Consider the following 20,021-nt stretch of genomic DNA (forward strand, 5'->3'; position numbering starts at 1 on the left):
GCAATCAGCACTCACCACACTTCATGTGCCTTGGCTTTACATGTGTGTCACTTTAGTAATACCTTAAGGGAGCGGGGGGAGAGAATGACAAAGAAAAACTAGCGAAATCAGGCAACCCTGAACATTGGCAACAGTAAACAAAATATCTCATGGGCCACACACAGAACCTCATGGGCCACAGGTTGCCCACCATCTGTCTATGGCCCACCTCTTCCTATGGCTAGTTCCACAATTTGCAATGGGCCTTAGCTGCCTAGACTATAAAGCTATTTAAAGGTAAATATCTCTATTAGGTTAACAAATTTACCAACTTCTGTAATAGATCAGGGTTTATCAGACTGAAGGTAAGAAACAACAGTACACTTGTATCCAGTTTTAATGCTTTCTTGTAAAACTGAAAATATAAAACCAGCTGAGCAAATGAAAGCTTTATATACATGAGGTCTGTGATTTTAAAAAGTCCTTTTAGTTAAGAAAATGTCCAATGAATGAAACTAAAACCGATTAAAGGGAGCAACAGTCTCAAATGGAAAACATACATTTCAGAAAAAAAATCTTTACAAGTTATATAACTTACATTTACATTCTTACTGAGAAATTATAAAACAAGCTGTTTCAAATGCTCCTCATTCCCTTAAAGCATGAAATTCAAAGTGCCACAGCAAAGGAACAGGTTCCAATAATTTTCTGATACAGTATATTCATTTATAAAGTGGGTTGGTAAATGTGAGGTGTTTATTTAAATGAGCACATAGGGATACAGACTAAATAAAAGTACTGAAACAACATTTCTGTTAATACGTATACACTTATAGTAATAATAAAGGAAAGAAAGGATAAGGCTGTTCTTAGGTATCTGTATAGATGGAGGGAATGTGATTCAAACAATGGTCAAAAGCACCATTTTGGAAAAATCCATTTTCTTCGGTTCCATTGGTGACTGCTTCTTCAGACCCACACTGTGCTTCAGAAATTACATCATAGCCTGAAAGCAGGAAAAGCATGAAAGCATGATTTAGCACCATAGGACATATGAGAGCTGAGGCAGGAAGCATAAGTCTGAGTCCTAGAGATAGGCCTCGCATTAATCAGACAAGAGAATTCACCATCAAAGCTTCACCTTGGCAATATGAAAATTAACCTCATAATTTGTGTCAATGTGCATGGATTTCCATTCACTACTTTGTACGGAAACCTCTCTGAGAGTGAAGTTTATTCTTTATAATCTGGCTACCATTGTGTGGGTGTCAGGGTTTGCGTCTCTGGCAGAATTACTATTATTAGGTCATGATGGATCTTAGGCAGTGTTCTGAAAATGCTGCAGTCCAATTGTGTTGTATATTTTTCCCTTTTAAAGATACCTTGAGGATATGGAAATGCTTCACATGTGCTCCACATACAGGGCCCATATATCAAACTCATGGTCCATTTTTTGTCAATGTCATGGATTTTAAAAATCATAAATGTCATGCTTTCAGCTATTTAAATCTGAAATTCACAATGTTGTAATTATAGGAGTCCTGACCCAAAAAGGAGATGTGTAGGGGAGGTTGCAAAGTTATTGTAGGGAGGTTTGCAGTACTGCGACTCCTCGGTGCTGCTGCTGGTGGAAGCGGTGCTGGAGAGCAGCAGCTGCTGGCTGGGAAGCCAGCTCTGAAGGAAGTTGCCACTAGCAACAGCACAAAAGGTTCCTATGGTATTGCCACCCTTACTTCTACACTGCTGCTGTTGGAGCCCTGCCTTCAGGGCTGGGTGCCTGGCTAACAGTCGCTGCCGGCCAGCCAGCTCTGAAGGTAACAGCACAGAAGAAAGGATAGAATGGTATGGCACTGCCCTCAGACCTAAGCGCCAGGCCAACAGCTGCTGCTCTCCAGCCACCTGGCTCTAAAGACAGCACAGAAGTAAGGGATAGCAATACTGTGACTGCCTAAAATAACCTTGCAACCTCTCTGCAACTCCCTTTTGGATCAGGGCACTCATTGAGAAATGCTGGTCTCCCCTGTGAAATCTGTATAGTATAGGGGGAAAGCACACACAAGACCAGATTTCATGATCTATGATGTGCTTTTCATGGCCGTAAATTTGGTAGGGCCCTACCTGTACATTCTTGAGATCCTGGAGGAATCTGGCTAATGCACCAGCTGGTTCCCCCTGAGCTCCAGAGTGGCCTGTTATACAATTTGGGGTTCTGTCAGATTCCTGGTGCTCTGCATGCACCCTGGGGTCTGCATTGGGGGCACAGGGTGTTCCTTTGCATTGTGAAGCATGGTGTCCTCAGACTGCCTAAAACAACCTGTATCGGAAGCATCTCCAATGGACCTTCCATTCTGCTGTTACTGCTCTTCGACTGGCCTACTCAAAGCATGCCTTTGAGTTAAGGCATGGTTTTGTCCCCAGTTCTTAATCTGTCCAAATTCTCATTGACATGATACGCTTCGTGCCATACCACTTATTTGAAAAGGCGCAGTGTGTGCTTCTTGTGCCTGATGCTGACTGCAGCAAGACTAGGTCTGAACACACACAGATTAGTGGATTTCAGTGTAGTCCAATATACCTGAATAGTTTCCTTTGTGTAAAATATTTTCTTTAAATTCCATTGCCAGAAACAGTTCAAGTGATTGGTGAAGATCTTGTCAAATCTTGCCACTACTCCCACACCTGCTCCTCTCTCTGTGCCCAAGCCTCCCTTTTCACTGATCCCTTGGTTTACTTTATCCACTCCAAAGCCCAGTGTTCTTCTGTGTGGCCTATGTGGCCTTGAGTAGCTTGCTCCTCCAAATATTTCTAAAGCCCCACCTATTTGCATGGAGCACTGATGCTGTTATGATCAGAGCCCACCCTGCACATGCCGTATCACCTCAGACAGCATTGTCTGTTTGCTTATATTGTTATAGCGGGTTGTATGTTCTTCAGAACAATGACGAATCAGTATTTCTGCAGCACAGGTTACCTACGATAATGCATATGCAGGAAGGCCGCATTTCAGTTGTCAAGACGCTTGCAGCTGATTGAGTGACATGGAAAACACGTTACTATGTACAGTAAATCACATCCATCCACCGCACACTTACATGAGGAAGGATGCTCAGGTGATTAACACACTGGACTGGGACTTGAGGTTCAGTTTTCTGTTTCATCACAGTCTCCCTATGTGAGCTTTGGCATATTTCACCATGCCTCTGTTTCCTATTCATACAATGAAGCTGACACTTCTTATCTCCCCCTTGTTTATTTAGATTATATGTTCATCGGGGGAGTGATTGTCTCTTACTATGTATTTTTACAGGAGCGAGCACCATGGAACCCCAGTCTTGACTGAGGCTCGAGATTCTATGTAATTCTATAATTCTACATAATTATAATAATGAGTAATGTACTCTGATCCAGTAGCCCTACGTAGGCAAGTCTCCCATTGATATCAAAGAGATTTTCCTTAAGTAGGACTGTAGTAGGGTCAGGTTCTTACAAGTCAATTTGTTACTTGTGTGTGTTTATTAGTTTTTAACAGAGGCCAGATTCTGCGCTCTCATATACTTGTGCAGCCTCTAGTTTACTGTATTAATTAACCAAGGGTTCACTCATCTGTGGATCAGATTCTGCTGTCAGATACACACAGTAAATCTAAAGTAAATGAGAGCAGAAAATAACCCATTCTATTTATCTAGTCAGCACTGTGTATGTAGCCTAACTGAAGAACGGTATTCCATGAATTTATGTAAGGGTACATATTATGTTAATTATCTGACAGAGCCCACGTATAAAGGGGTACACAACCGCACATGGACCAAAACCAAGATAAACATACACCCCAGAAATTACTATTAGATTCCAGATAGTGTAAACCATCCAAAAGCCCTGAACACAAAATAAAAAATTTATTGACTGTTAATGTGATTCATGGAACAGCTGTTTGCCAGTCACATTTGGCATTCCTGTGAGATGAGATCTCCATTAATATTAATGGTGCTATAAAACCCCTGAAAAAATTAAAGCATAGCTTTGATGAATCTTGGAAACCTGAATGGTTCTATTTTATACATAGAAAGATGAGATAAGATTTATACATTCTATATATTTATTTGTTTCAGACGTATAAGTATTTGTATCCTCAAGCATCATTCTAAAAATAAAATTGAGTAGAAACCATAATAGGTTAGCCCAAGACAAAAACATAATAGGTTAGCCCAAGACAAAACCAGCAATGTTGTTGTAGTTGGTGTTTTGCCACATCATTATTTTTTGCTTTGATAATTTGCTTTGGAAATTATATTTGGTCTGTTCTCTCAATGTTGCAGGCTGCAGTCTAAACTTCTTAAATTTTAACATTTAAAAACTGTTTTATTATCATCAAACTTAGGAATAACACAAAAAAATTGAAAGTTAAGGTTCAAGCTGCGTCATTAATGCTTCCTTTTTGCTAGTTATTGCTGCACATACTTTTTAGTATGTAATATAACACAGTTTGAACTGAGATTCCTTTAAAGCACAGTGGGTTGGCATGTCAGTTCTTGTTTTATAGTCCTTGCTTGGCCCCCAATTCATGAAAGCACTTATACACACATTTTCAATAATGTCCTGAGCAGAGATGCTTTCCTGAATCAGAGCATCCAGCAAAACCATCTTTGGAATCAGTGAACATTGCCTAACTAAAGAGTGAGGAATTGGTACTTTTTTACTACTATGCATTGCTTAAAATATGTTGTTTTTTGTTACTCCCATGATTTTTCATTATGGTTTTTTAGAATAGAAAAAAAATCTCTCAAATATGAATTTCGGCTACGTCTACACTGGCAGCTTCTTGCGCAAGAACTCTTTTGCGGAAGCGTTCTTGCGTAAAAACTCTTCCAGAAGAGAGCGTCTACACTGGCATGTGCTTTTGCGCAACAGATGTGCTTTTGCACAAGAGCATCCATGCCAGTGTAGACACTCTCTTGCGCAAGAAAGCTCTGATGGCCATTTTAACCATAGGGCTTTCTTGTGCAAGAAAGTCATATTGCCTGTCTACACTGGCCTCTTGCGCAAGAACAGTTGTGCAAAAGGGCTTATTCCTGAGTGGGAGCGTCAGAGTTCTGGCTCAAGAAGCCCTGATTTCATACATTGAACGTCAGTGTACTTGCGCAAGAATAGGCGGCCAGTGTAGACAGACAGCAAGCTTTTGCGCAAGATCACGCCAGTGTAGACACAGACAACAGTTCTATATTGGAGCTCGTTCTCTAGACTGTAATTATTCTAGTACATCTCTAAGCACTTTAACATTACGCAAATATACGGCTAGGAAAAAAGTTACACATGTGCAATAGCCATTGTCACTAGTTCACATTTGGTAAATCTCAGTGTAAAAAAACTACATCCTACTTTTTACTCTTAAGTGAACTAGAAATCCCTGAAGCCAGTTAATGTTTAACAGAATTTCATGGGAATATTAAAAACCAGTTTCTAGACTTAGACCCTGACTATGCACTCACTGCAGCGTGAAATGACTTATATACACCTGAAGAAAATGCTGATACTGTCTTTACAATAAGCGTCAAGGGAACAGGGCAAAAAAGTGCTTTTAGTGAATTGTCCAACAGGTGAAGAGACCTATGGAAGTCACTAGATTTACCTACATAAGTAAGAGGAGAGTCAGTGAAATTTTGCAAGAAAAAGGAAATCAAATCTGCTTTCCTAATGAGCTGATTTTAATGAAATGTTGCATTTTATGTTACAAGACAACATGGTTTTTTTGTTAATAAAAAAAATCACGAGCAAGCTTCATAACCAGAATAAATTACCTGTTGAAGCTAAAGGTGCACTGAGTACGTGACACCCATTCTGTCTCAAAGGATTAAAGCAATGGGATTCCCCTGTTAGCACATCACTGTTGACAGACTGGTCCATTGTTCTGTAGCAGTCTCCGTAGTGGAAACAGTTTTGTATTGAGTGAAAGCTGCCTTGGTAACCTGAAAACAGACATTGCATACACAGTTTAACACTGCTGTGGATGGTATTAGCTTCATTTCTGTTACAGCATTTCATTACTGCCATGGGTTCTTTAGATCCTTAGAATTTTAACTATGGGAAAAACAAAAAAGCCACAGCCTTTATTCTACTTACATATTTATACACATTGGCTGAGTCTGGACTAGCAAGTTTTTCCGCAAAAGCAGCTGCTTTTGCGGAAAAACTTGCCAGCTGTCTACACTGGCTGCTTGAATTTCTGCAAGAACACTGACGATCTCATGTAAGATTGTCAGTGTTCTTGCGGAAATACTATGCTGTTCCTGTTCAGGCAAAAGCCCTCTTGCGCGAAAATGGCGATCGGGGCTTTCTTGCGCAAAACCGTGTCTAGATTGGCATGGACGCTTTTCCGCAAAAAAGCTTTTCCGCTTTTCCGTGCCAATCTAGACGCTCTTTTCCGCAAATGCTTTTAACAGAAAAACTTTTCCGTTAAAAGCATTTGCGGAAAATCATGCCAGTCTAGATGTAGCCATTGTATGCAATAATCTCTCTCTCTATATAAAAAATTTTTCCCTATGGGTTGACAGAGTGATGTCATCATCTCACCCCGCCCCCAGCTCCAGGCAGCTCCTCTGGCCCTTACATTGCTCCCCCATGCTCCTGTTGTCACTACCAGATCCTGTCCCCCACCCCTGACACCGGCCGCCTTCCACAATGACCGGCCTCTTTCCCCCACAACCTGCAGACTCTCCTCACGCCACACTACCATTGCCACCGTCCACTTGGGCCTGCTTCCCGGCCCTGGCCCCTTTCCCAGTGACTGATCTCTTTCCCTGCATTCTGCAGCCCCTCCTTGTGCTGGCTACCTTTGCCGCTGGCCCTTTGGGCCTGCCCCAGCCACCTCTCTTGCTGACCAGCCTCTTCCACTGCAGCCCTACCGAGTGAAGCCTCTCCTCACACCATCCCCCTCACTCACTCACCCCCAAGCTAAGACCCTGCACCCTTAACCCCGTCACTCACTGCCCGGACGAGACTGCGCACCCCCAGGTTCCTCACACACCATAGTTCTACCACCTCACACTCCTGCAAGTTTGAAGCACCATCACCCTCCCTGCTGGCAGACACCTATCCCCAGAGAGAGGGGGGTGGGCGAGCATAACGAGTAGGGGGCACAGCCCTTTAGTAGAATATAAAATCTGTACTGGACTAGATTCCACAAGGTGCTGAGCTCTGTGGCCCTATCAGCGAAGCAAGTAAGAACATGCTTAACTCTGAGCAATTGACTGAGTTGCCTCTCTGAAGTTAATGAGATACGCGTATGTTAAAGTCATGCATGTTGGATCAGGGCCAGAATGCTCACCACCCTGTGGGACTGAGCCTATAATGCATTACGGCTAACTTTATCTGAATTAAATAATGCAGTCTTTTACTGATAGACCCTTGTAACTGAATAAAGGCCTTTTACCACCCAGAATGAATTATTTATTGCAGGAGATAACTCTGTATTTGTGAATACCTTTTAGAATGCTTCAGCCCTCTCCTTTTTCAAAGTCCTATCTTGTTTCAAAGCGGAAAATTTCACTAGTCATGGTGGTCTCTATACAGCAAGAAGAGTTTGGCCCAGAAGTGCTACCCTGCATTCTAATTGACTTAAAGACCTTTACACCTTTTTACCTTGCAGCTGGGGCCCCTTTGGATTTGGATTCCCACCATTGGAAGCTGTTGAAGAGTGTTTTGTATAAGCCCATTTCCTGGCTGCTACAGTTGCGTTTCCGCCCCCAGCCAGCAAAATCTCCTCCTTCCCTAAAACGTCCTGGGTCATAGGCTTTCTACCACCGGGGCCCCATACTGGCTTGTACCCACAGAAACTTGCAAAAATGATGGGTAAATTCCACCATATGCAAAAAGTCACTTAAAGTAAAGCGTGTGATGAGTGTAAATGGAGAGTGGCATTTTACTCCTTACTGGTTTGTGCCAGCGTCCTGAAAGAACAAGGTGGTAGTTCAGCCTCATCAATGTGAGCTCAGAGCAACTGGCAAAGCTGAGTACTAAGTGGTTCTCAGGGCATCCTTCACACTAATGACACTAAATATAAATGAATTATATTTTCTAATCTGAATCCTTCCTCCCCTACCTGCCCGTCTAAACAGATTTATATTCTTGCTCTCTCTCCATTTTCTAATCCGAATCCTTTCTCCCCTATCTGCCAGTCTAAACAGATTTATATTCTCGCTCTCTCTCCATTTAGCAGAACGTTTTATGGAAATTTCTCCATGGTTTACCATGAAAAGGGCAGTGGTACCTTTTCTTCTTGTTTTTTCTCACTCCTGCCCACACTCAGGCAGAATTAAACTTTTCCTCCAAGAAAGTCACATGACTTCTCTCCAGTTTTATCGAATGGAGATGCCATGCCAGATCTGCAGCTACTATAAATCTGCATCACTCCACTGACCAGCTAATGCACTGGCCTGTTGTTTTAACTGGGGGCTTAGTTTCATATAGTGAAAAAGTAACACTGGTGCTTATCGTCAAAACAGCAGGACGCCTGACACTGCTCAAATACTCCAATTACCAGTCCACGGACTGTAACAGACTCCTTCTTGTTCACAAAACTCTGCAATGCGGATTCTTACCATTACTGCAGACTGTTACAAGCCAGGCTAACTGGTGCAATTCTTTAATAATGATATAGCAAATCTAGTTGGCTAGGTTTTGTAAGGAAATTTGATTATTACATGGGTTTTGGTTGACCTTACAAGCACCACGTGTCCTGTTTCTTGAGAACTATGGTCCCTCATCACAAAAACACACTTTAATATTTCAGGACTGAAGTAATAAGGGAGGACTATTCCGGAGGAAGATACCAAGCACATTTTACCAACTGTACAAGTACTTTCTGCATTAGGCAAGACGGCCTAGAAATTTGGAATGTTGAATATTAAATGATGCATGTCTTTCCTTGGCAGAAGTAAACAGCTACCTTTATTTAATGCTAGAGTCTGGCTCAAAGAATCAATGAGCTCTTATGAGAAGCTGCTAAACTATCTTGTGATGAAGCTGCAGGTACAGTAGCTTACTGAGTGATGTTAATAATTATGCTGAATTTTACATTTACAAAACGTTAAATCCTCTCTGCACACCATCTAAAATCACTATATACTTTAGGGATGAGCAATGAAAACATCAGACACTTGGCTTCCAATGAGGCATTACTGGCTTAAATGAACACTTTATGAGCTTGGAGCAATCAGACTTTCCAGACTGCCTACTGGACAAATCACTGCTAGGGAAGGCATAATGTGTATTTTCTATGTTCCTATAATCACTGTCTCTCTCATCATACTCAGCCAGCATGCCTCATTAAAACAACTGACAATCTTTAGGACTAAGATACTGTGATTGAGAAAATCAGGGACCAGCCTAGCATCACACACTGGGATTAAAACACACTTTGCACAAGCTTTTAGATAGGCAGCTGGATCCACTACTGCTCTTGGATTTATGGATAAAGTTTCATTTGAACTGTTTGAGGTTGTACTTTATAATTGGTCAATAAGAAGTAGGGTTATGGGATTGGGGAGCAGCATGCTCAGTAAAACTAGGAGTGCTGAAAATAGCTACCAAAAGCAGTCAAGATATGTTTTGTACTAGGCTGGGTGTACACCAGTGCCTCCGCCAGGCAGCCTGATATTGCACTGAAAATGTGGCTGCAGCATGACAATTCTAGGGAAAGATAGTGTCATGAAAATATCTTAATATTCAATTATCAAATTTTACAGTGTTTGTTAAATACTTCCCAGTACAAATACAAGGGAAAAGGCCTAGCCCCATCTCTATAGAGCTTGTATATGTGATGTGACTGGTGGGTGTAGCAAACTGAAGAAAGGGGACAGAAGGACAATGGACAAAAGTTACAGCAATACAATCATGCAGTTACTCAGTTTAGAAATATGCAAGTAGCAGCAATGGGTGTTTTAATCCTTTTAAAATTAGTAGGATTGTCAGAAATGTTTGCTTACTTGAGGGCACTGTGGAAGATATTAGTGTTGCAGAGGGACCTGAATAAGGCAGAGGATAGGATAGACGAGAAGGTATTCCAGACATAGAAGGCAACATGGCAAAAAGGCACAGAAATGGTTGTTGGAGAAATGGACAAACTGAGCATCATGACTGGAAATTTGAGTCCTTAAGGCTGAAAATCAGAAGGGATAAAGCAGCTTCTAGAGTGTGTCTAGGCTGGCAGAGGCCTGATAACTTTTTGTCAACTAGAGACACTAAGACAGATTTTTTTATTACCAAAAGGGACACTCAAGAAAGACAGCAAATCAGGCAACACCTACTGTGCCCCTTGAACACAATTTCAGAAGGACAGCTACAAGCAGTAATTTTATTACTTATTGGTATGTTTATAAAATGAATCATCATCTTTGGAATATGATCATAAATGACTTATTTTGTAGCATTTTTGCTGCGAATGGTAAGATGCACAGAAATTCATTCAAACAGACTTCTTCCTTGCCTGTGAAATTGTAAGCAACTACAGTTGTAGCTAATACACTTGATTTGCATGCACACAATCCAATTTATGAGAAAAATTCAGATCGTCCTGGCACTTAAGCTGGGACATGATCAATTTCATGAGCAAAATCTCGAGTGAGCAAAATTGTATGTGCGATTTTAGATGCTGTTTCTAAAGAAAGGGAAGTTAAATTTCAATAGAAAAGAAGGAAATAACTCTGTCAGTAGCTGAAGTTTTCTAACCTGATAATGCTAAATGATTTAGGACAGCAAAGAAAATTTTATGTCTACCCATGAGTGAGATTTTGACAGGCCTTTTCTCTACTCTAGATCAGTGTTTCTCAAAATGTGTGATTGGCCTCACTGAGAAGAATCTCTGAGCATGTGTAGGGGAGATGTGAAAAAAAGGTTTAAATTACTATATAATAATCCTTTTTACCCTTCGTCAGCTCATCCAAACCATCTGCAGTAACATCCATAGGATGTGTGGTCCCAAATGGGAAGACGGTGTCTCCTAGGAATTAGGAGATATGGAAGGCAGGAAGCTCACTGACATGCATTCACATCTGCCCTGAGGCAGTTGGTTTAAAAAAAAAAAACAGTCAGAACCTCCTTCTCCATGATGAATGCAATCATGGTTTCATATTTCTTCACCTCATTCAGCATCACCACGACTACCCTGAGGGCCCTTTCTCAGATGAGAAGTCTCCTATGCCCCTGGGGATAGGCTTGGCCACATGGCAGGGTCACTTTCATGCCAGGCAGTTGTGCAATGATCTGATACAGACCGAACCTTCTTTTGGTTGGAAGATGGGTTGGCTTTCAAACTATCCTTTTGTCTGGGCGGGCTCTCCTAGCATCAGAACCTGGCCTGGCTCAGAAGCTAGCAAATATTTTAGGGGCTCAAATCCCTTGAACTTCCATGCTGATAACGAGAAGTTTTGAGCAGCCTGAGTGAATGTCAAGTGTTGCTGAAAAGTAGTCATTAAACCACAGATAAAAGTGAAACTGATTTGAAAGTAAATCTGCTAGTCCAGCTTCAGTAGCACCACAATTGGGGCAATAGGACTGTAACTTATATTTGCATATGTACTAGTGGCAAAGGAATCTCTGCAACAATGCATGCTCTAGCCAAATAAAATGTGCAATAAATGAATGAGATTTTGAATAAGACTATTTTAGGCAACCTCAGGAAATGAAACTTGCTGTTTATGGGCACTATAATTTAATTGCTTAGGCAATATTAACCCAGGGCATTCATGTAATATATCATCTTAACAATTTTTTGTAAGAAAAATTTTTTGGTTCATTTCATTTTAGTTTGGTTCATTTAAGCTCTATGAAAAGCTTTGTTTCTACATTGAATTGTCTCTCAACATACAATACAGTTTAGCATAGAAGCTGAGTCTTAAATCCTGTAACTATGGTTCAGTTAACAACAAATGGCTCAGCACAAATCTAAACATGGAACATTTCAAAGATTTTTTTAAAATTCCATATGCAGCTGAAATAAGAAGAATGCACGAAATATTTTTAGTAGAAATTTTTCTGTTCTTTTGAAGAATGCAGAGGGGTAGTACCCACTTGGCAACAGGAGCTCTGCTGATATTTTTCCAAATGGTTTTCTTTCTATTTGTGTAATTTAAATCCAATTTTCTGAGGTTAAGTTCCAATTGAAGAATTTACTAAATGCCTGTCAGTTTAAATGATCACTGTTAAACGTTTTATGTACAGTAAATGTAGAAGTATAACAGTTAATAAAGGAATAAACTGTGTTCCAAACATAACATTTAGCTCCAATTTTGCTTTGAAATCATTTGTGACAAAATAGCTGTAGTTAACCACATCAGAAAACACTCTGCTTGCCTCTATTTCCCCAAGCCATAACCTAAAAAACCTGAAACACTTTTTAAATGAATGATGTAATGAGCAAATGACTGGAATATGTCTAATAAACTACAACTCATATACGTCAAGTCATTTAAATGTATGTGCAAATAAATCCAAGCACTTCAAATTCCATAAAATCTCTGACAAGAAATCATGTCAGATATAAATAAATGCAGTATGCTGCTTGCCAAATTCTTTCAGTGTATAATAATTTCCATGTGATTTCACCATAACTAGCTAAAGACACAAATACTGTGGTTTATCATTCTTATTATCGACAACCCATAGCAATTCTCAACTTTAATGCACTTCTATAAAAACGGATTGGTTTTACAGATCAAGTTATTTAGAATTTTTCCTTTTTTACAGTAAAAACATAACAAATTTGACTGAAAGATTCCCATTTAAAAAGCTGTCACTAAAGAACTGAAACAAAGACCTCAAGTAAATTTAAGTCCAAATATGGGTTACAGATGAATTGGTTTCAAAGGCTATTACTCAAAATTGATTTTTAGAACTTTTTCATAATGAAATTATAATAATAATTTAACATTTGGTTAAAGTGGAAAATTATTACCTTTTTTTAAACCACACAACAGTTTGAAAGCAATGGTTTGCTCAAATGGGAAGTGTGGTTTTCTCTACGGAATAAAGTCAATTTATTTAAGTGATTCAAAACTTGTTCTGTCTATTTGTTTTTGCTATTATAATGAGCTGCTAATCTGTCCTCTTGTGGTTTGCAGTTATTTAGCTCATTATAGCAACATAATCATATATGATTATATGCTATCATAAATCTGCCACAATTCCCCCTCATATAGGCTGTCATTTTAAAATTGAATAATCTTTTGAGCATCAGATTCAGTTCGTTTTTTCTTTGGCACAAATAATTTAATACAAGATGCTTTTGCCTTTCAGACAAAGTCCAATCAAACAACAAAAACTCAGCAAGCAATGTAATCTAGAGGTTAAAATACTACCTGGGGATTGAAATGTATGGAGATGCCACTCTCCTAGAACTAGAAGGGACCTTGAAAGGTTATCAAGTCCAGTCCCCTGCCTTCACAGCAGGGCCAAATACCATCCCTGACAAATTTTGACCCAGATCCCCAAATGGCCTCCACAAAGATTGAACTTACAATCCTGGGTATAACAGGCCAATGCTCAAACCACTGAGCTATCCCCTCTGCCCCCAGAGGGGGATCATGAGGGAAAAGGAGGCTATGTATTATTATATGTGTCTATGTATTATAGACGTATCCTGCCATTAGGCTCATATCCAAATCTTATTTTTTCAAACTTTATAAAAACTTGGCCTTAATATTCAAAGAATAACAAGCAAGTCATTTTGCCCACTTGGTATATTTATTGTACATGAAACTGCATTTCTGAAAAATGCCTTATTCAAACAATGGTAGAGTTGTAAACTGAGCTGAGAAACTCGTTATCTACCTGTGTATATTTATATGATTGGTTATACTTGCAGCAAGAAAGCTGAAATATGATGAATATTTACCATAGGTAGACAATAGAGTGTTTAGATTATATGTTACCTAAATAGCCCAGCTTCCATTACCACAGTAATCTGTCATAATATTAAGTGCTAATGTACGCTTTCAAAACACTGTAGACACAAATCCCTCAACAAGATAATTTTGGGGCAGGAAAATAAGCATCGTCCCCATTTTAAAGACTGGGAAATTCTAATGCAAAGGATTAATAATTTGCTTAAACTACTCAATCAGACAGTCACAGAGTTAGGATTAGAACTCTAGACCTCCTGTCTCTGTAGTACCCATACTAAATGGGTGTAATGCTAGAAAGTGCCATTATAATCTATTGTATAAAAGGTGCATTTAAAGCTTCTGAAATAGTACATAGACTGATAAAATAAGCAGTTACAGCTTCAAGGGAATTAAATATTTTTCTGTCTCTTTCAATCAGAGTTATTTTGTTTTGTTTTTTAATGTGCTTGCAAAATACTTTGAGATCTTTTAAAGAAAGGTGCTACAAGCCGTCCTCACTATAAGTCCAAGATATGTTCCAAAAAACTTGCAAATTTGGGGGGGACTGTTTCACATGACTTACAGCGGGGAATGGGAGGACTTATAACACATCAGTTCCTAAAAACTTCAATGACTTTAGTGTGGAACGGATGTATACCGGGGCGACTTATAGTGGGGATGCCCTATACATAAATTCACAGCTTTGTCATTACTGCTTATAGTTTGTCCCTATAATAAGTGGGCAATGCATGTACTGATCTGAGTGATGAAAACTACAGCTCCATGTGACTCAAAACATTTATAAAATAGGAGCTGCCATGGAACTGTAGTCAGATAGTGTTGCTGGATACTGCAATAATTAAAACACAAATACAGCAACTAGGAAAACTCAAAATATAGTTACCTTGCAGTCCCTGTTGTACAGATGGGTTTTGAAACTGGGCATATGATTTATTTTGTATTCCTGAAAACTGTTGCCCATTTGGAGACTGGCTGTGTGGTGATGATGATGAGCCATGTTTCTGCAACAGAGAAGGTGGACCTAGTGTTTTCAGAGGACTGACAAGAGGTGAAAGAGTATTTGGAGCAAGCCTAGAAAAAGAAAAGAGAAAAAGCGTATTATACTACAGCATGAGAATATAAAATACTTGAAAGACTCTAGGAAGTATTTCCATAGTGATTTTAACATACAGAACTTTATTTACAATTTGTGCGGACATAAATATTTTAAAAATAAATAATAAAATATTTCTTTCAGGTGTATTCCAATAGTAAAGCAAATTAGAAATTAATTTACAATCTTTCACATTGGCTTCCCATTCTGTTAACAGTTATGGGGTCACAAGTGACAGCAAGCTGTCTGACTCCAGAATTAGATGCAAAGTCAGTTTTAATTTCAAATTTTACTAACTGACAAATGGATCTGAAAATACAGGCAGAGACTAGTTGAATGCTAACAGGTATCCCTTGATCAAATTCTTATGTATTGCAACGAAAAGGTCTCTGTTAGGGTATGTCTACAAAGCAGTGTTATTTCAGAATAACTGATGTTTTTCCAAAATAACATAGTGTGCGTCTACCCTACAAGCCTTTATTTCGAAATAACGTTGAGCTGGAGGACTTCTTTCTCCAACTCATGGTAACCCTCATTTCATGAGGAGTAAGGGAAGTTAAAGGAAGAGTGTTCTTCCCTCGACTTCCTACTGTGTAGACAGAATTAAGCTATTTTGACTTAAACTATGCAATTGATGTAGCTGCAGTTGCGTCGCTTAATTCAGCATTAGTCCGGCTGTGCAGACGTACTTAGAGTCTAATTCAGAATTCCATTACACCAATTATGCTAAATGGATCTGTCTGGGAGTAAAATAATAGCAGAATTTTATCCTTAATGATTATATCTAATTCATAGAAAACTTCATTGATATCTTTAGTCCATCCCCTTTGTTCTATGTGTACAAAAAATGAAACTGAGAGGAAACTTTCTTTAAACATGTAATTCTTTATCATGTCTCAGGACCCTTGTAAGTCATTGTACTACAATACAAAATATAAAATTATTGCCCTTCTCAACTATCAGCAGACTTGTATACTTGTTTAGAAAATCAGCAAATATTAATTCTAATATTAGTACTCAGAAATTTCAGATTTCAGTTGTTTGTATAAAGGAAACTTTACCAGTTGTACTTCTGCCCTCCCTCGCCTGCCTCCCCCAGACTCCTCTTTCAAGGCATAAATGGATGTCAAGTTTAAGTATCTTATTTTAATATTGAATTTACCTCTTTCTGAACTATGAGGAAACTCAAGCTCTAATGGTGATGTCCTTTCATCCTAAGAGGTTCCCTAATGAGTCAGAATTGTCTAAATGCACTACTACCTAAAACAGGGCAAACCATCTACCCTCAAAGGTTCAGCCACGTCAGGGATGCATACTTGTTTTCAATTATTGCTCCTCTGACAGTGCAGTTTTAAATAGAGAGGTCCAGATTGTTCTTCAAAAGCACAGCCTTGAGTAAACACATGTATGCTACGGCAGAGCCGCAGAGAAATGCTATGGCAGTGCCACAGAAAAAGGCTGGGAAGTAATTGTATCTCAGATGTAAAACCTCTTCCCAGTGAGCTGCCTGGCACAGGAAGGTGAGTCAGACAATTGGCTGCAGCTCTCGACTCAGACACTGCCACAAACTAGGAGCTGCTTCAACTTACCCCATTGCCATTAGGGACCCAAAGAACTTTACACCAATAGGTGGAGCATAGCAGAGCTTCAGCATGCTTCCTCTCCACTGGCACCTCCTCTCCACTGCAGGCAGAGGTGGCAGCCAGCACAGGAAGTGGCTTTATCCATTTGGCACTGGAACTATCTGCAGGCCATTTCCAGCCAGAGTCCTGCTGCTTTGCAAAGAGCAGGATCAAGACCCTCCTCTGTAAACTTTTTTAGAATTACGTCACCATCCTACAAATTAACAATATTGTTCTAAAGGTTTTTCTGGGGCCTTTAGACCTCTGGTTTTTTGACTTCTCATTGCAGCAGAAGAAATAATGACCAGTTGGTTCTAGACTGGTAGCCTCAAATGTTGATTTTTGGAATGGAGATCAGTCTAGAGTATGTTCACATGAAATACAGTACTGTATAGATACTATTTTCCCCCCTTCAACCTTATATGTCTTGGACTGAAATGGAAACAAAGGACAGTTTAAGTTATATAGGTTTGTGGCGATGTGTGTGAGGAGGGGGAGCCACACTTCTAATAGATTTCATAGACTTTAATGAGGCATAAGTATAAAAACAGACAAGCAGATTACCTATTGACTCCTGATCAAGAAAAGGATATTGAGAGCATAGGAGATTGAAGATGCTACCAACTCTAATAAAACTGCAATACAGTAATGGGTGATTTCAACTCTCACATACACTGTTCAAATGTCACAATGATACATAGCATAGAGAAGCAGTTTCTCCACACCATAAAAATTGCTCCTTGGAATAGCTAGCTCTAAAGCCCATAAGTGGTTAGACTATTTTTGACTTAGACCTATGTAGCACAAAAGAGATGGTTCAAGAAGTAAATACAGCTAGCCTACAAAGAAACAGTGATCAGAACATAACTAAATTCAACAGTCCAATCACTGTAAAGGTGCCAAAAGGTACTAACCTCTGAAAGGGATTTAAAAAAAAATCAGTAATCAAAAAGACACTAAAGTAAAAAGCAAGGAAATTAAGTGCAACAGGGTCACAGAAAGCATGTATGTCCCTAAGCAAAAAGGGAAGGCAAGAAACAAAGCAGTGTTATTAAATGGCATGAGTCAAGATGCTTTTCAAACCACATTTTCAGTCTGAAAGGGGCACACACTCTGGAGGTGCACAGCTGTTCCAACCTCTTTTCGTTTTCTAAAAATTTGTTCTAAAAATCCAGTTAATGTTCTTAAACTCCACCCCCTTTTCTGTAAGTGAATGTAACAAGTGCAGTACTGAATGTTACTGAGACTGAAATCCTCTGCTTATTTGAAAAGAGGGAAAGGGCCCTGTCCAAATGGCAATTTGACACAGTTTAGGCCCTGTATACGGGCTTCTTTGGGATAGACTGGTTGAACAGCCAGGCAGAACTGTCTGTCCACCACAGCACATGGTTGATTCCACAAAGGGGAGGGAGCAGAGCAGGGCAGGACAGGGACAGAACATCTGTATATGCCAGTAGTTTTCAACTTTTCTTTCATTTGTGGACCCCTACAAAATTTCAAATGGAGATGTAGGCTCCTTTGGAAATCTCAGACATACTCTGCAGACCCCCGGGAAGTTATGAACCACAGGCTGAAAACTACTGTTCTGTGGTAATGACAATCTTCTGCAGACCCCTTAGAGACAGTCTGAGAATCCCCAGGGGTCTATGGAGCACAGGTGTATGCAATCCAGTGGCCCTAGTATATAACTGGCACCTGAGCTGAATTCCATTAAAGTCTTGTGTTGTGGGCTGGGACTGAATTTCCCCAGCTGGTCTGCAGTCACCGCTCTAAAACTTGTGTTACACGTGGGTGAAATGGATTTCACCCAGTCTGTCTGAACAGCTACAGGAGAATACACAATAGCTGGTGCAATGCTGCCATGTTTCCCCTCCATTGTAAGAAAGCAAATAAGGGTATCAAGTGGCATTCATGTGTATATTGGCATCTAGATGAATGTAGATCCCCAGCACCCTCCCAGCTCATTTTCCTTAGGCCAAGGAATTACTTTAATTCACTAAGATTAGGTTTAAATTAGAACAAGTGGCTTACAGGTGAATTGGTTTTCTTAACAAAATATCAATTTCAATGGCCTAGAATTCAAGATCAATCCTAAAATACAATCCCATTTTCGTATCTGTGGTAGAGGGAGACAATTTTTTTATGGACCTCGCTTTCAGTTTCAAGCTTCAGGTGTCCTTTTCTAATTCTCTCTCGAGTGTTTGTCTTCTAAACACGTTGCCTTGGCACAGAAACTATTAGTGTGCAGGTGAAATCATTCCAGATACAGATTAAATAAATTATGCATTCGCTACAGGAAACAGTTTTAAAAGAGATGGCATCCAGATAGAAGAAGAAACTCTAAACTACTTAAAGAAAGATCTCAGGATGGACAGCTATTTGCATCAAAAACTCCCAGATGGTACTTCAGGCATATCTGCTTCAAGATCTAGTAGTTTGGACATTTCCTGTTAATATTGTACTACAGACAATATTTGTTTGTTTTGCTTTGGATTTTAATAATAAATATATATCACATTTTTATTTTCATTTTTGTTTGTACAGTTCTGCAAATTTGCAGTCTTTTTAATATATACTTTTAATTTAGATAATTAAATAAAATCCAGATCTTTTGTAATTCACTAAAATTGGGTCTCATGACAATATTGAATATTTATATTCAGAGAGGATATTTTTTTGTCCAGCCCACCTCTTCTCATCTGCAAAGATGCAAATGTCCAAGAACCACCGTAGATCTGTTATACTGTTGTGGTAGGCTGCAAAAACATTCGAAAGGACTGTACATCCCATTTTTTTCTTCTGTCTTCTGCAATATTATGAATGGCTTTGAGAATGGGCAAAGGACAGGTCAGCAAACCCAGGGTTACATAGATCACCTGGCCTCATTCCCAGAGACTCAAACCCATGGGGGCACAAAAGCCCAGAACTGTACAACAGCTTAAGGGGTTGAGGGAGCAGCCATAGAGCAATTACATGGCCACTCACAACTTCCTCCTGCATTTGGAGGTCGAAGGTGCCGCCTTCTCAGTCCCTCATGGGTTCATTCTGTTTTTAAAAACTCTGCTTACTCTTGCTTGGCACACAGAACTGCTGTATTTCAGGACAGAAATGAGTGAACTCAGATGTTGCAGACATAATCAACGAAGTCACCAGATTTTAATGAACCATAAACATGAACACAAATGCCCTGTCTACTTTCTCTACATCTCTGCTCTCCTGTCTTATTACTAGGGTTCTGTCCAAGCCTTCCACCTCAGTACTCCCTTTTTATCCATTTTCCTCTCTTGTGTTTGTGCCATCTTCCATGCTGACTTTTGAATTTCCCTGTGATCCCTGGTGCACCACTCTACCACACTCTCTTCATTCAAGTTCTTCCTTAAACCCCATTCACTAAGCTGGTAGATTCTATTCTATACTAGTTCTTATATTCAC

At 39.6% G+C, this 20,021-nt stretch overlaps 1 protein-coding gene across 8 annotated transcripts in view; it reads right to left on the reverse strand.

Annotated features, from left to right (window-relative positions):
* Window positions 1–358: 358 nt before the first annotated feature.
* The window catches only part of GLIS1 (GLIS family zinc finger 1), a 287,375-nt gene continuing 267,712 nt past the window's right edge, over window positions 359–20,021 (reverse strand). For 7 of the 8 annotated variants that reach the window (XM_089780429.1, XM_089780428.1, XM_089780430.1 and 4 more), the window contains 3 exons: window positions 14,758–14,945; window positions 5,775–5,942; window positions 359–985 (listed from right to left, as the gene is read on the reverse strand). In XM_089780429.1, the coding sequence (XP_089636555.1) occupies window positions 849–985; window positions 5,775–5,942; window positions 14,758–14,945 (493 nt within the window). In that variant the 3' untranslated portion in view covers window positions 359–848. The remainder of the gene's footprint in view (window positions 986–5,774; window positions 5,943–14,757; window positions 14,946–20,021) is intronic. The other variant, XM_089780431.1, reaches the window with a different exon arrangement.

The sequence above is a fragment of the Pelodiscus sinensis genome, chromosome 9, assembly GCF_052426305.1.
Source record: "Pelodiscus sinensis isolate ZL-2025 chromosome 9, ASM5242630v1, whole genome shotgun sequence".
NCBI lineage: Eukaryota > Metazoa > Chordata > Testudines > Trionychidae > Pelodiscus > Pelodiscus sinensis.